The sequence below is a fragment of the Trachurus japonicus genome, chromosome 7 (genome assembly GCF_045865225.1).
Source record: "Trachurus japonicus isolate A0001 chromosome 7, Traja_1.0".
NCBI classification, from domain to species: domain Eukaryota; kingdom Metazoa; phylum Chordata; class Actinopteri; order Carangiformes; family Carangidae; genus Trachurus; species Trachurus japonicus.
The window spans coordinates 22,841,105-22,856,715 of NC_140913.1; the positions used below are offsets into that span (position 1 = coordinate 22,841,105).

General features: G+C 42.9%; 1 protein-coding gene across 6 annotated transcripts in view; it reads right to left on the minus strand.

Moving 5' to 3' along the window:
- Positions 1 to 15,611, minus strand: part of LOC146984766 (cyclin-dependent kinase 17-like) — a 48,423-nt gene that overhangs the window by 24,897 nt on the left and 7,915 nt on the right. For 2 of the 6 annotated variants that reach the window (XM_085782181.1, XM_085782182.1), the window contains exon 2: positions 11,264 to 11,423. In XM_085782181.1, the coding sequence (XP_085638307.1) occupies positions 11,264 to 11,393 (130 nt within the window). In that variant the 5' untranslated portion in view covers positions 11,394 to 11,423. Of the gene's footprint in view, positions 1 to 16; positions 756 to 896; positions 1,105 to 8,048; positions 8,214 to 11,263; positions 11,424 to 15,611 lie in introns of those variants that run through there. The other 4 variants (XM_085782179.1, XR_015036170.1, XR_015036171.1 and 1 more) reach the window with 4 other exon arrangements.

Consider the following 15,611-nt stretch of genomic DNA (forward strand, 5'->3'; position numbering starts at 1 on the left):
CGGTGACGACACTCACCAATACGGTTTCCTGGAGGACGGCACGAGTCCAGCACCCGGAGCATACGGAAAGGTGACAGCCTCAGCGGGGTGTCTCTCTCCCCCATCCTCACCCCCTCTCCCACTCTAGCCTCCCCACTCCTAGACTCTCCCACCCTGGGAGCACGAGCAGAGCACCCTTGGGGGTTGCCTGACGTATCCATTGTTCCACGGGACTCAAAAAGTGTTAGCGCTTAAAGTTGAGTATAATAATTCAAAAATACATCTCACATAGAGATTTAAAAAAAAAAAAAAAAGACAAATCAAGGCTTCGTCAAGGAGTCGAGTCCATTTGGGTTCAGTCTTAGTGTCCAGTCGACCTGTGTGGGTGGGACCCGGCAGGTTGAAGGTGCTGTAGGAGAAGCCCATGCAGTAACAGCACAGACTGCACAGGCACACTAATCACAATGCAACAACTCCCTTGGCTACTACTCCACTTTAACTCTCTCCCTCTCTCTGTTTTCCTGTAGACACTCCCTCTCTCTCTTTCTTGTGCGCTCTATCTCTCCCTCTCCCTCTCCCTCTCTCCCTCTCCCTCTCCCTCCCTCTCTCTCTCTCCGCAGTCACACTCTGCCTGCTGACTAAGGAAGGTCAAACACTGTGCAGGTAGGCAAAATGCTGCAGAGAGACCGTCCAACACACGCAAGCTAAACACTGTTGCACCGCGCCGTCATCTCTAAAATAACAGGTGTTCTGTCTCCACCTATATATAATTCACACTGAAACACACACACACACACACACACACACACACACACACACACACACACTGAAACACACACACACACACAAGTCCCAAAACTTACAGCTCTGTCCAGGGAGAAAAACACTTTCATCTGTCTGGTCTTTCACTATCTGACCTCTTTGGCTTCCAGCTCTTCCTCATGCATCGGCTCTCTGGTCACTTTGTCATTTACAGTCCAGTTTGTCTTCGCCTTTTGTCTTCTTTCTGTCCTTCTTTACCTCCTTCTCTCTCTGATCTCCTCCCTTTGTCCTCCCTGATCATCCACTGTTACTCAGCACACACACCACCGTATCCAGGCTTGTTCTCTAGACTCCCCTCTCTCTCTCTCTCTCTCTCGATTGCTCCCTGAATCTTGCCTCTGGCGCCCCTATCAGTGCTTTCAGTGTTGTTAGTCCTCCTGCTCCCTCCCTTCACCTTGTTATTACTCTCCTCCCTCTCATGTGATACCAATCTCTCTCCCACCTCCCTTCTCTATCGCTCCCTCTCTCCCTCTGCCTATCTCTGTCTGGGTCTAGAGATGGTGTTGAATATACGGTGCGGTCCTCCACTCTTTCTATTCAGGAGCCGATGACAACATTTTCTGCCTGATCAGCCTCTTCCTCGCAATCCTTCGCTTCTCTCTCTCCCTCTCTCTATCTCTCTATCTCATTCTCCATCCCTCCTCTCCACCCTCTGCCTCCTTATCCCTCTCTCTCTCTCCCTCTCTCTATCTCTGTCTAGAGCAGAAATTGAAACCCTGAGGCGTATGAATGACGCCTCCAGCATCCTCGCTTCATGTGACTCTCTCTACCTTCCTCTTTCTTCCCCATGGACCTGAAGCACGGGCCATTATTCATGTTCAGCCTATACACACACACACACACACACACACACACTTCCTGCACATGCCACTGCCTACACACACATGCAGGGCTCTGTCGGAGAGAGAGACACCTGCAGAGCGTGCACACTGTGTACAATTACATTCCTTATTCAAATCATAAACTATTCAGCAGGATGTAGAAATGCTAATGCTGAAGAATGTTTCGCTGCACTTGAAAACACTTGTGTTTTCTTTGTGTAGATTCAAATAAAATATGCAGCAGAGACTGAGGGAGGGGCAGCATCTCAAGCATCTCAAGCATCTCAAGCATCAAGTGCTTGTTTTCTGTAGTGCTGTGTAGCATAACGGCATGCTTCAAGGTCCCATTAGTGTTATCCTTTTCTCCTTGCAACACAACAGTGAGGGATTCAAGTAAAGAGCGAAGCAACGGGCTGTTCTGTGATGACTTCATTCTGCATGGTGAGAACTTTTACTTCTCACTTAGAAATAAATAATAAACACGTCTATTTTACGTGATCTTTAAAATGTGTCTTTTACAATGTACAAAGCAAAAAATAAACTTCTTCCTCCAGATATCCAGAATCTGTTTAAAGTGAAGGATTCCAGTTCTAACCTGAGAAGACCACTATTATTTGAGAAACCAAAGACTCGAACTACTGTAAAAAATCACTGTCTTTCTGTTAGAGGGGTTAAAACATCTGGAATAATTGACCTGAAAATATTAAATTATGCTGTACTCTAGTCAGCTTTAAAAAACTTTATAAGAGCAACATAATTTCTCGTTACAGTATGGAAAATGAAGTTCAATGATTTTGTACTATTGGGTTATGCGCTGTGTACAATTCTTTATTTTGTTGTGATCAGAAATTTAAGTGTACTGATTAATTTCAAATGTCTGTGATCTGATCCTATTGTATTAATGCGTATATATATATTTTTTTATTTTGTTTTATTTTAATTTTTTAAGGTAAAAGGGGTAGGGGTATATAAGCTTTGGCTTCAACCTACACCCTTTCGGTTATATAAGCTTGATATACCGAAATAAATAAATTCATTCATTCATTCATTCATTCATACTCAGAAGAGTCAGATTTAGATAAGATTACCCAGTGGTGCGAAAGCATTCTTATCCAATAAAAAAAGAAAAAAGACAAATAAACAGCAGTATATTTACAATAGTACATTTCTCAGACAGATAATCCAGTGGTTGTGTTTTTTTGATCCAATGAATCACTATAGGATGTTTGCTGAATGCATATTTCCTATAGAACAGTGGCTCTCCCCACCATAATAACTAACATCAAAAGAAGTCTTCACAGAACATGAATGCTGTGAATGGCTGCATCAAAAATGTCATCAAGATAAAGTATTAAATGCCATCTTTCCTCATTCTATTCTCTAGGTTTAACGGTTAAGGTCCACACTGCAGGAGGAAACCTCACATCTCCTTTCACTTCAATAATCAGCTCAACTTAGAAAACACACTCACAAAGAGAGACTCACACTCACACACCCTACATGTCAATAATGACGCACTAATTATAAGAGCGCTTACACAAACACACACAACAATACTTGGCAGTAACCAAGACGTAATGGTATAATTGGCCTAGATAAATATATATATACAGTATGAAATCATTGGCATGCGGTGTACTTACCACTTCCTAATACATGTTTAACTTCGCTGGGTGTGGAAGGTTTATCAAAAATAATTATTCAGGACATGTTTACTTCAAATCAAACCAACATGAGATGTACTTTTGACTTGTTCCTCTAGATCTTCAGTTAGGTTGAAGAAGGTAACACTGTCCACTTAGAACTGAATGACAGACACATATTGATGTAGAGCGCTGCGTCCTTGAGCTTCGGGCTGTTTTAACCATCAAGGACATGAAGCTCACCAATCAACCCTTCACTCATCACTGTCTCTCTGTCTCTTTATATCCACACATGTGACTGTGTGTGTGTGTGTGTGTGCACCAAGACTTCTCTCTCGCTCTGCAGCCACCTCCACCTCCACACAGACTCTCACTCCTTCCAAGGTCTCGCGTCACTGTCACATTTTATTGCCACCTTGTTTTAAACATCTTTATTGCTGTGTGTTTGCTTTGGCTACATTTGAAATTCCAATTCCAATATACTGTTTTCAGCTCTTTTTTAAACCATAAATACCACTGCTTGCCTCCAGACTAGAGAGACAATAAAAATCAAAGTGCATATATAGCATCCCTGAGGACGATGCACGCAAAGAGGAACACGCACAAGGCTGGAGGGAGAGGGAATTTAGACTGCGGTAATTACATCTAAACCTTTTATCTGCATCTAAGGAATCTTATTATTCAATTACTGGGACCTGTGTGCCTACTGTAAGCTACTAGCTTCGTATGTGCTGGTCCCCAACGCCTCAGCCCCTCCTCTTTTACCCATATAGCTCTAAAAATCACTAGCATTCTTCAGTAACATCTTCCTTTAGCCTCAAGCAAGGCGCCATAACACACATACAAGCTTACAAGTCCAACTACATAAAAGGAGACCGCTCCATTGTTCTCATTAAACCCGGTCTGGGAGTGAGCGAAGAGTTAGTGTAGAGCAAATGGACGGCTAAGAGTGTAGGGAGAGAGGGAGAAGGAAGGCTACAGCGATTAATGCAGCGTTAATGCATTACATTAAAGCCCTGGCACAGACAAGGTCTCTCATGGTGTACAACAATACACAGGGAGAGAGATAAGGCTGGTCTGAAAAGCTTTCAATCTTTTATCTTTTTTCTCCCCATTCTGAGTTTATCTGGAAGTTAAATATAGCATTTTGATGTATGTGGCGAGAAAGGGATGGATACAGAGACAGAGGAGAGGAGAGAAAAGAAGGAGAGGAGAGACATCTGTGACTGTATCAGAAAATAGCAGCCTGCGTCAGGTTTGGAGAAGAGCAGGCAGTCCTCTCTCCTCTCAGGGAAACAGACAGCGAGGCCAACTAATCCTCAGCAGCTGAACTTACAGAGAGGGAGAGAGTGAGAAGTGAAAAGGAGGAGTGAGGCGGCGTTCTGACTGTCTTTCCCATCCTGACTGTACGTACAGTGTGTGGTGGGAGTGGGAGTGGGAGTGGGTGTTGGCCCAGTTAGCAACAGATGAATCACAAACCAGTAAAAGCTCTCTGGCTCTTGGCCGCCAGCCAAACACGTCTAACACACACAAACACACACACACACACACACACACACACACATATAACCCAGCAGTCAAAGCCACTTACACAGATGAAAAATGCATTTAATTGAATTCTCCTATGGATAGATGGAGAGAGCCAAGTTAGAAAGAAGGACAAAGAGAGAGAGGAGAGAGAGAGAGAGAGAGAGAGAGAGAGAGAGAGAGAGAAAGGGTGGGTAATCTCTTTAGTGCAGCAGGAAAGAGAGATTGCATCATCATGTCGCTCTATTAAAGGGTGCGACGTGCTTTGACTGCTGAGTGGCACACAGTGAGTCAGCGAGACCAACCGGGGGGTGGGCACATACACATACACATGCACACTCACACAGTGTAGGCTACCTCTTAACATTTCAAACTACACCTTATCAAGATTTTAATAATAGAATAGAGTCTATTCTCGGTTCTGAGTCGAGCTGTGTCCTTATTAGGGCTTTTCTGAGCTCAGACTCGGCCGTGGACCTGATCAACAGACTGAGAGCTGAAAACTGGTTTGTTCACAGGTTGTTTCTCCGTTAGAAGAGGTCGTCCACTTAGAAAATATCCCCACTCAGAAAACTTAGCAATTCTTTAATGAGCAAATCTAACTGATACTTATGAAAAAGGTTTGTTTAATGTTTAGAGCTTCATATTAAAAAAATAGGGGTTTAATTATCATTAGATTTGCATAACTCACATTATTATATGATCATTATTAAAGTACAGTGTGTACCTCTATCTCCATTTTTAATGTAACTTCTGCTTCCTATCAATACACTCCTGTAATGTTAATCATCAATATCAATATCAATATCAGACCAATATCTTTTTGGTAGGAAACACTGAAAATCATCAAGCATCTGGTTACATTTGTATTCAATTGTTTCCTTATTTTTCTTATTTTCAGATTAAGAGATGTATTTTATTAAAGTTGTATAAAAGCAATATTTTTGAGCAGTTCTTTTAGAGTGTCTCAACATTTAACATTTGAGAACCTTGGCTTCTCTCTAAATGGAAAAAAAAGTCATACTTGTCAAAGTAAGGTATCGAAAATGTGTTATTGTGGTATTGGTGCAGAAACACGGGTATCATATTGGTTGTGGTACCGACAGTGTTCAAACGGTACTACCCATCCCAGTGCTACTGGGGCTATTTCTTTACAGGGATCATCCAGTCTTATCATATTCCCAGCTTGAAGGATTGCAAAGAGCTGTGAGCTCCTGTTACAAGACGAGTTCAATGGACGCAAGGAGTCTGGTCGTGGTCAATCTCAAGTCCATGCAGCCAAGGACTCGGGGGATAAAAGGGCACAAAGCTAATATGACTTCTGACTGAACCTTTGTGGAACACTGTCAGTCTATCACTCCCTCCTTTCATCTGTACTTTTCACTTCTCCCTCCCCATCGCTCGCTCGGTCCACCATAAATCAATCTCTTGCTGTTTTCTAAGCTCCACATCGTTCTAAACCTATCCAGAATCCAGGTCTTCAGCTTCTCTTCTCTCTTTCTCTCCATCCTTTCTTTACTTTCACTCCCTCACTCTGTCCCACTGCTCTTGATATAAGCCGTTCTGTCACAGCGGGAAATAAGATTATAGCAGAAGCCATAGAGCCACCGACCACACGTTCCATTACATAATGCAGACAGACAGACAGAGGGAAAAAGTGATTGTGTGTGAGCGTGTGTGTGGGTGTTGTGACCATGTGCATGTGTGTTTGTGTACGTTGGATTAAGGTCATTAGAGCTTTAGCCTTGCAAATTCGTAGTAAATGTTGGGAGGATAGCCAAACTGTGTCAGTAAATACGGTTTTACACTCACTTAAAACCCACATATGTGCATGCACAAATCCACTGGATTCTAAAATGGACAAAATGACCTCTGTGTGTGTGTGTGAGTTTTCCACCCACAGGTGGCAGTAGTGTTCAGGATGGATACTGCTCTACTAAACATCATCTCTAACTGTATGTGCACATCAATAGCTGAACAGAAGTTGTTGCAATACATACAAGGGAAGAAAAATAGTGAAATGTTATCTTTACTGAACTGAAGTGTTGTCATAGATAATGACAAAAGACAAACTTGAATAGGAATGGGACTAGAGGCAGTTGTGGTGAGTGGTCAGTGAAAATTATTTTTAGTTCAGTTTTAATTGGTAAAAAAAACAAAAACTACATTACATGAATAAGTCCTGTATTCTTTTAAGAAGCAGGAGTGGCAAAATGGACACACAGAGCTCAAGCGCTGCCCAAACAAGTCAAAAATAATTCAATATAAATTAGGCTAATTGAGTGAATGCACTTAGTTATTTTCCAGCATTCATTTGTTTAATGACTCTCTGAATGTGCTCCAGGCTTGCAACATGCAGACAGAGACATTTGGGGTTGTAGCAACCAAAAACGTAATAACAGCCAATAACGTAATAGTTTTGGCAATTTTAAATGTAATAAAGCCAATAATGTAATAACATTTTTGAGCCAATAACGTAATAACTTTTTGCCAATAATGTAACAAGTTATTACATTATTGGCCTAGTATTAAAAAAACCTTTGAAAATGTAATAATTGGTGCCAATAAGGTAATAATACATAAATATGACTGCAGTTCTTGGAAATAAAAGGCTTTTTTGCAGTTTTGTGCACAAATGTAAAAAACAAAAACAAACAAAAAAACATTGAAATGTCACTTTATCCAACATGGGACATAAACTGGCTGGCAGACACCATTCAATACACAAGTTAGGTTATGTTTTGGAGGTTGTTGATAGCCTACAATGCTTACTTACTGCAAATATATCATTAAGCATGGTAGAAGTGAGAGAGAGAGAGAGAAAGGAAAGGTAGTACACATCTTGGATGAATAAATATGACGACTATGTCATCCACTATACCTATTTTTAATTAGCAAACTGCACAAAAACTGTAAAAAAGCCTTTTATTTCCAAGAACTGCAGTCATATTTATGTATTATTACATTATCAACACCAGTTATTACCAGCCAATAATGTAATAACTTGTTACATTATTGGCAAAAAAGTTATTACGTTATTGGCTCAAAAGTTTTATTACATTATTGGCTTTATTACATTTAAAATGGCCAAAATGATTACGTTATTGGCTGTTATTATGTTTTTGGTTGCTACAGGTGTTAAACTAGTTTACATCTTATGCACAAAGTGGTTTTTTGTGTGCTCATGGTTGCATGCATACACCTCTGTGTAAATGTATGTATGTATGTGTGTGTGTGTGTGTGTGTGTGTGTGTACCAAGAGATCCAGTTCTGTGCAGGCTCAAGAAGGCTCTGTCTCTTTCCAGACCCCCACCTGGTTCTCTGCGCAGGGCGGTGCGGCCCAGATGACCAGCGTACTGACGCAGGAAGGAGGGAGCGCTATGGGAGGCGGGAGGGTGCAAGGCGCACACCATCATGGGATCTGAGACACATGATGGGGGGACGGACAACCAGCGAGCGGGAAAAGACGAAGGGGGGAAAAGAGAAGGAAAACAAAGAGAGAGGGAGGGAGGGAGAGAAAGTGCCAGAGAAACAAGAAAAAGGAACAGAAGGAAGAAAAGAGAGGAGTGCAAAGGTGAAGAAGAGCAGAGAGGGAGGAACAAAGGTAGCAGAACAGAAACAGGCAGGTGAAGGGCATCGTAAGAGGGAAAAAGAGAAAAGAGGAAAAGAGACGGCACAAGGTCACACAGAGACCAGACACAGAAAGGTAGTAGAACATGTAGGAACAGTACAATATGTAGTAGTGATAGATAAAAGGGTGGGAATAGTTGCTGTATTCATGTTAGAAGAGTATACACATATCCATGGAGAGCGTATAAGGCATGAGGCATGCATAGTGGAGAATATGTTGAGTCATAGACTGAACGAGAGGAAACAGGCCACAGACATAGGGGAGCAACCAGATCACAGATGGAAGAGCTAGAAGAGATATTCAGCTAATTAAATTCAAGTCAGTGTGTCAGAGTTAAGCTCATTGACAACAAAATGACTTGTTCAAAGCAAAATACTCAAACCAAATCCCTTACAAATGTGTGGAAGAACCTGTCAGTCGGCACGCATCGTCACCTTTCTTCCGCATTGATTAGAATTAATGAATCCTCTTTACCGAACGTGGGTGGCAGCCCACATGTCACATCTCCTATCTCTCAAATAATCCTTCATTTCCTACACACTGTGGTGTAAAATCCACCGTGATCTCCGAGCATTAGGGTTTAATGTTACCCCCTAAAGTCCTCACACGAAGCCCTCTAAGTCTCTCACCTCCAGGAAGTCATCCAAGAACACAGCGGAGGAACAGATACAAGGGCCACGCCAACTTCAACATCGTTTTTAATTAGCACTTTGAAAAATGTGAGGAATGGTTTTACCACTCTTTTCCACAGTCTGACTAAGATATATAGAGATGTGGCAGTCGGGTGGGTGATGCAGCAAGAGAAAAGGGCAAGAGAGGATGATAAGTACAAGATGTATAGCACTGGTTAAAGTTTAATGTCTCTCTCCCCTCATCCTCTACATCACTTCCTCCATCCCACTCTCTTCCTTGCTCCTTGCGCCCTCTGGAAATGTACTCAGCAGCGCTTGAGCTATTAAAGACGAAAGGCAGGGAAGTAAAAATAGGAGGAGGAGGAGGAGGAGGAGAGATGGCAGGGATTGAAATTAATCAGGTGTAATATGTGGATGTGGATGCTGCAGCTCGGGAGCTGGAATAACAGCAACAACAAACAACGCTGCTTGTTTCCAAAAACTGCCAGACAGTCAACACCTCTAGCCTAAAACACAGCGCAGCTATATTTGGAAGGTAACACTTTTCTTTCCTCTTTTTCTTCTCTCTGTTTGTCTTTTCTCTGGGACAAAGGCATCTGCTTAAACACAGCCAGCCAACCTCCCTCACTCTGCTCTGTGCTGCGCTGCTTTCTGCCCGAGAGCGAGATAAGGCTGTGAAAACACACAAAGACTGATTGCTTTGGCATCATGTTTGAGTCAGGTGAGCTCTCTGAAATCTGGCTTCCACAATGGGACCTGCAGTCCTGGAAGATGCCCACCAGATGGCACTCAAGAATGGCAATGTTTTTTTGTTTTTTTGCTCATGTGCAATGCACCTTTGCACATGTAAATGAATCTGTATCTGAATTCACATCAAAGCTTTGTGGAATTCAAATGCATTCCCCGCATACTACTCCTGTCTTGATGGTTAGCTAATGAAGAAAAGTGAACAGAGAAGCAGTGGCAAAAAAATGTGGGAAAAAGCTGAGGAGATGAGGAGAAGATAACTGCAGTAGGTTGAAACGTTTGTAATAGTATGCGAGTACTGTGTTTACATGTATGTGAGCTTTTGAAACATGGACACAAACTGCTTATGAAATACTGCTGCTACCAAAGGCATTATTTTTAAGGAGTATAAACAGAAGGCACAGTGCTATATTCTTATATAATTTTGCATAGTGTATCTCCTGCAAGTATCTATTTTGACTACACCATCGTTTGCAAACCACTGAATCTGTTAATGTTTTCTCATGTGCTGAAAAGGATCCAAATGAAGACTTGAGCACTTGATGAACGGCTTTTTAATGAAGTGCTCTGCCTGCTCCTGTGTGGTAAAACACACAACACATGACATATGCTGAACTCTGACTGCTCACTGTGCCACTCCCGTGAGGGTTACGGAGGTTGACACAGCTCCTCTTCGTCATAATGGCAACGCATCCCTGCTGCTGCCGACCCCACTCACCGCTTCTTTCTTCAGTTAGGACCTGACTGTACTTACGTGGAGCTGTCAAGTTTGAAATGGATGCCCTCTTTAAAGCAGAAGTAAGCGATATTTTTGTGTTAATATAAGTCTTAAATAGTTGTATCTTCCCACAGCAATCACTTCTATAGAGTGTTTGGTCTGAAACACGGGTCTGTCAGTCACTCTGCTCTGCTCTGAGCCCAGGAGAAAACTTTCCTTGTATCCTACAACCTTTATCCAATGAGGAGAGAGAACGGCATAAAGGGGCAGTCCTCTCTGTGTGTGCAGCCAAGGGATGCGCCTGAATGTGGTGACGTAGGGACGAGGACCAATAGATCCATGACGAGGGCGGGGGCTGCTAACTCCATCTGCTGACAAGACGTTATGGTGCGTTCAAGGCAACCCGTAACTCGTGTTTTTCCGACCTGTGAAGTCGTACCAGTTCGATCTGGTACGAGTTCACGGGTCAGAAGTTACGAGTGGCCGTTATAGTGACTTTCACAGGTAAAACAGGTCGGAGAAACACGAGTGGGTTGCCTGGAACGCTACTAAGTCGTAAGTCGTGACTTGAAGCTGTAATTTACGGTTTCAAAAGCCTGCCTGGAACGCAGCATTAGCCAAAACCACCGGATCGCTTACTTCTGCTTTAACACTGTATGCTCATCCTGAGACAGGATTGGCTGTGGCGCTTCACTTGTGTATACCTGTGTGTCACTGCGCTCTAGTTCACTCTAGTGACTCACCGTTGTCCCTGGCCGCGGTCGGCTCGTCCAAGGCCATCTGCTCCGCCAGTTCGGACAGGGAGTCGTCGACGGGCCGAGCGCTGCGGAGGGACATGGACAGCCTCCGCTTGATTATCTTCATCCTGTCCATCTTCTCAGCCGCTCCACGGGGGCCCACGGGCTGAGGGACAGGGAGAGACACAACCACATCACCCACATCATCATTATCATCATCATCATCAGCACCACCTGCATCCCCATCATCATCATCATCATAATCATGGACATTGTTCTCATTAAAGCCGTCGGCAGATAGATCCACACCGCCGACGTTAATCTTCATTGTACAGTCAAACTACTGCAGTGCAGCCTCTGCGCATTTTCTACAGTTCTTTGGGCTCCCAATGATTGTGTTTGCTCACGCAGCATGTGTTCTCATTGTTATGTATCCCAAGTGCAAACATTGCAGAATAAAAGACACAAAATGAGAGAGAGACGAGCCCAGAGAGACACAGGGCAAGAGAACAACAAACAAAAAATGTACAAAAAAAGCATGTAAATGGCTGAGTGTGCAGCTCCCTGGAGGCTTCAGACATGAGCACATCAGCTGTGATTGACACATATTTCATTGGCTCCTAAATCAGCCATATAAAATCTCCCGTGCACTTTGAATTGCACTTTAAATTTAAATTGCACTTTGAATTTGGATTGCACTTTAAATTGTTTTTTATCCATAGTTGTTTACCAGCAAGCACTTGTTTTAATCTGTTACTTTGCCCAGCAAGTAGAGAGCAGCGTAGCACTTTCTCCTTTTGTATTCTTTTTCTTAAAGTATTTTTTTTATGAATTGTGTATTTTATCATTTGTCTTGTTTTTATTTCCTTTGTTAAATGCTGCTGTCACAAACGAATTTCCCTTCGGGGATGAAATAAATAAAGTATAATCTAATGAAATAAACAAATGACAGACATCTACAGTGTTCTTCTAATGCAAAAATGAACATATTTTTCATGGCCTGTATACAACATCCATGGCTGATTCTACAATGGGCCAACCTAAGCTAGTGTCAAAGTGAAAACAACCAAGAACAGCTCTGCTGGTTTGAAATGTGCTTACAGGAGAGAGAAGCACCCTGTACTTAACAGAAATGAAGGGAAAAGCACATATTATTTCTCCAGCAAAGTGCTCCTCATATGAAACGGTGTGTATAGCTCTTGACGTCAGCGAGCTTTCAAAGTTCTATATTGTTTAGAGTGCCCCTCAGCAGACATTTAAAATCCGGTTTATGTGTGTATACGTATACAGTATGTGTGTGTGTTTGCATAAGTGTGTGTGTTGAAGTCACTTTGTGCATCGTGTTCTGCTGTACCGGCCTGGAGGTAGAGGCAGCTATGGCAGAGTATTTCTGTCTCCCTTCCACTTCCTGCTCCTTCTATCTAACCCATAAGGGCTCAGGAGCTGACATGCACTAGCGCGCACACACACACACACACACACACACACACCAACACACAAACACACGGCACCCACTGCCTTTCTCTTTGTGTCCAACCTTGGAGGCTTCAACAAAAGCCATTCATCCTTTCAGGCTCTCAGTCTTTCAGGCCTATTAGAGACAGCCACTGCTCTGAGGGAATTCAAACCCAGTGATCCTCATTCAGGACGACTGGCTTTATTTCACTAGAAGATGCGTTTAGGCGAGTATCCATTGCTAACAACATTGCCTCTGCCAATTTACATGAGCCCGGTTGGATGCGGTTTGCACCTCAGCCGGGGGCGTTCCTCCAAGACCAGAAAACAAAGTTCAAGAAGAGGAACAAAAGAGCGAAAGGAGAGCATCTCACATTCATTTCATATCATCCGTCACCCATGGATTATCAGTATATGGAACGAATCTCCCTCCCCCTCTCATTTGCATGTTTTCCCAGACTTCACTAGAGAAGGCCTGTGCCGAGTGCCGACCAAAGAAGACTGGGCTCTCCTCATGCAACCTTGCCTCCGTCATCCCTGGGTTTTCAGGACTAAATGACTCACATTAAGTGGGAGCGGCCGGTATATAATGCACTCTTTATTACCTAGATAAATACAGGCCAGCGTTATCATTAACACAGTTACACTTGCACCCATCCATGCACACACACACACACACACACACATATATGGAAACATAATAGTGACTCATTTCACAGTCTTCGTCTTATCTCTGTTGAATTAGCCCAAACAATAATGCAGCGGGAATCTCATTACCCAGAAGCTCATATGAGATCTCCGACTTAATTTATGATGAAATAAGGTGCAGTTGGTCCCAATGTGTAGTCTGGCCCAATATACATTTCATAGAAAAATAAAACTATAAACTTTTGATTTGGTTTTTTTTTAAAAATCCATTTGCCTTTTAAAAATTGCTCCTGCAAAAACACAAACTTTTCTGCCACAGAACTTTGTTATAATTGCTTTAAACTGCTCTTTATCTCAGTTGTGCAGCAATATTCACATTTCCCATGTTTAAATCTTTGTTGCAGTGCTACAACATTAGCTTTGCTCAAAAAAAAAAACGAAACCAGGTCACATTTAGCACAAGGCTTTTAAGCAGAACGTAGGATGTTTCCGGGGTGTTTTGGAACTGTATTTATTATGTTGGGCAACTCGAGGGAGAAAAAGAAAGTGTTAAAACGTGTAGGTAATGATGAATGTGCGTTGGATGTTGAGTCCTGCCCGGTGCAGATGGACGTGGCAGTGTGAAGAGGTTGGCAGAGGCACGTCAGTGAGTGGGATGAGACATGTGGCTCCAGGCTGCAGCATGTGCAGGCCACACTCAGCAGACACCCAGCAAACCGCAAACAGCTCTGATACACAACTCCCACTAAACGGAGGGACACAGTCCAGATGACGGAGGCCGCTCTCACTCCTACAGACCCACTACAAGCTTTACAAGGTTTTTTAAAAAAGGCGTTAAAGGGATAGTAGCATTTTTTAAAAGTGGGGTTGTATGATCTACAAATAGCCCCTAAGTACTTTAATTGCAGTAGAAGACTCTCTGCACTCCTCCCGTTAGCAACGCCAGCTCATAATAGCCCTGCCCAGAGATTTACAACATACATTGTTGTGAATGGACCCAAAGAAACGGCCTATTTTCACGGCCTAAAAGAGGTTTTACGTGAAAAAAAATACACAGTTCCATTGTTCACTATAATATAATTTTTTCCAGCCCTTCAAAGTTCAGGAAAAACACAGTTTTTATTTGGACCGAACCAACTGCTGATCGGCGGGCGCTAACCCTGGGCGGAGGGATACGTGAGTTGGTTAGGTCCAAATAAAAACTGTGTTTTTCCTGAACTTTGAAGGGCTGGAAAAAATTATATTATAGTGAACAATGGAACTGTGTATTTTTTTTCAGGTAAAACCTCTTTTAGGCCGTGAAAATAGGCCGTTTCTTTGGGTCCATTCACAACAATGTATGTTGTAAATCTCTGGGCAGGGCTATTATGGGCTGGCGTTGCTAACGGGAGGAGTGCAGAGAGTCTTCTACTGCAATTAAAGGATAATTTCCGTTTTTTACAACCTGGACCTTATTTCTAGCATAAAATACGATCATTTTACTCACCCAGACAATTTTGGTGTCATTTGGAGTTGTTTTGACGAAATTAGCCCCAGTGGAGCGTCGCGTATATCCGTATAATGCGAGAACAGCGCAATGTAGCCTCTAAATAACACATTATCCGCCGCAAAACTCGTTCATTTCGCCAATATTTTGTTATGATACACTAGTGCTATTCCCCTCCGAGCCCGTGGTGGCATGTTAACAACATCCGGGGTCTGTAGGTTGACCTACTGACCTCTGACCTGGATGATGTCATCTCCGACCGCTGCCCGGCTCATTCTGATAATAATCATTCTGCTTCGGCATTCAGGTCCATTTTTATCTCAACCAGCCGGAGCTTTAGTGAGTCCAGGTTGAGGAGAGGAAGCCTGTGGAAGCTGAACTTCATCCAGCTGCTCATTTTGTTCTGACAAGTCAGAAACACGCAGAAACGGACCGTAGCATTAGCGGTAGCAAGTTAGCCGCGCCGCGGTCGGAGATGACATCATCCAGGTCAGAGGTTAGTAGGTCAACCTACAGACCCCGGATGTTGATAACATGCCACCACGGGCTCGGAGGGGAATAACACTAGTGTATCATAACAAAATATTGGCGAAATGAACGAGTTTTGCAGTGGATAATGTGTTATTTAGAGGCTGCATTGCGCTGCCCCGTGTTCTCGCATTATACGGATATACGCGCCGCTCCACTGGGGCTAATTTCTTCAAAACGACTCCAAATGACACCAAAGTTGTCTGGGTGAGTAAAATGATCTTATTTTATGCTAGA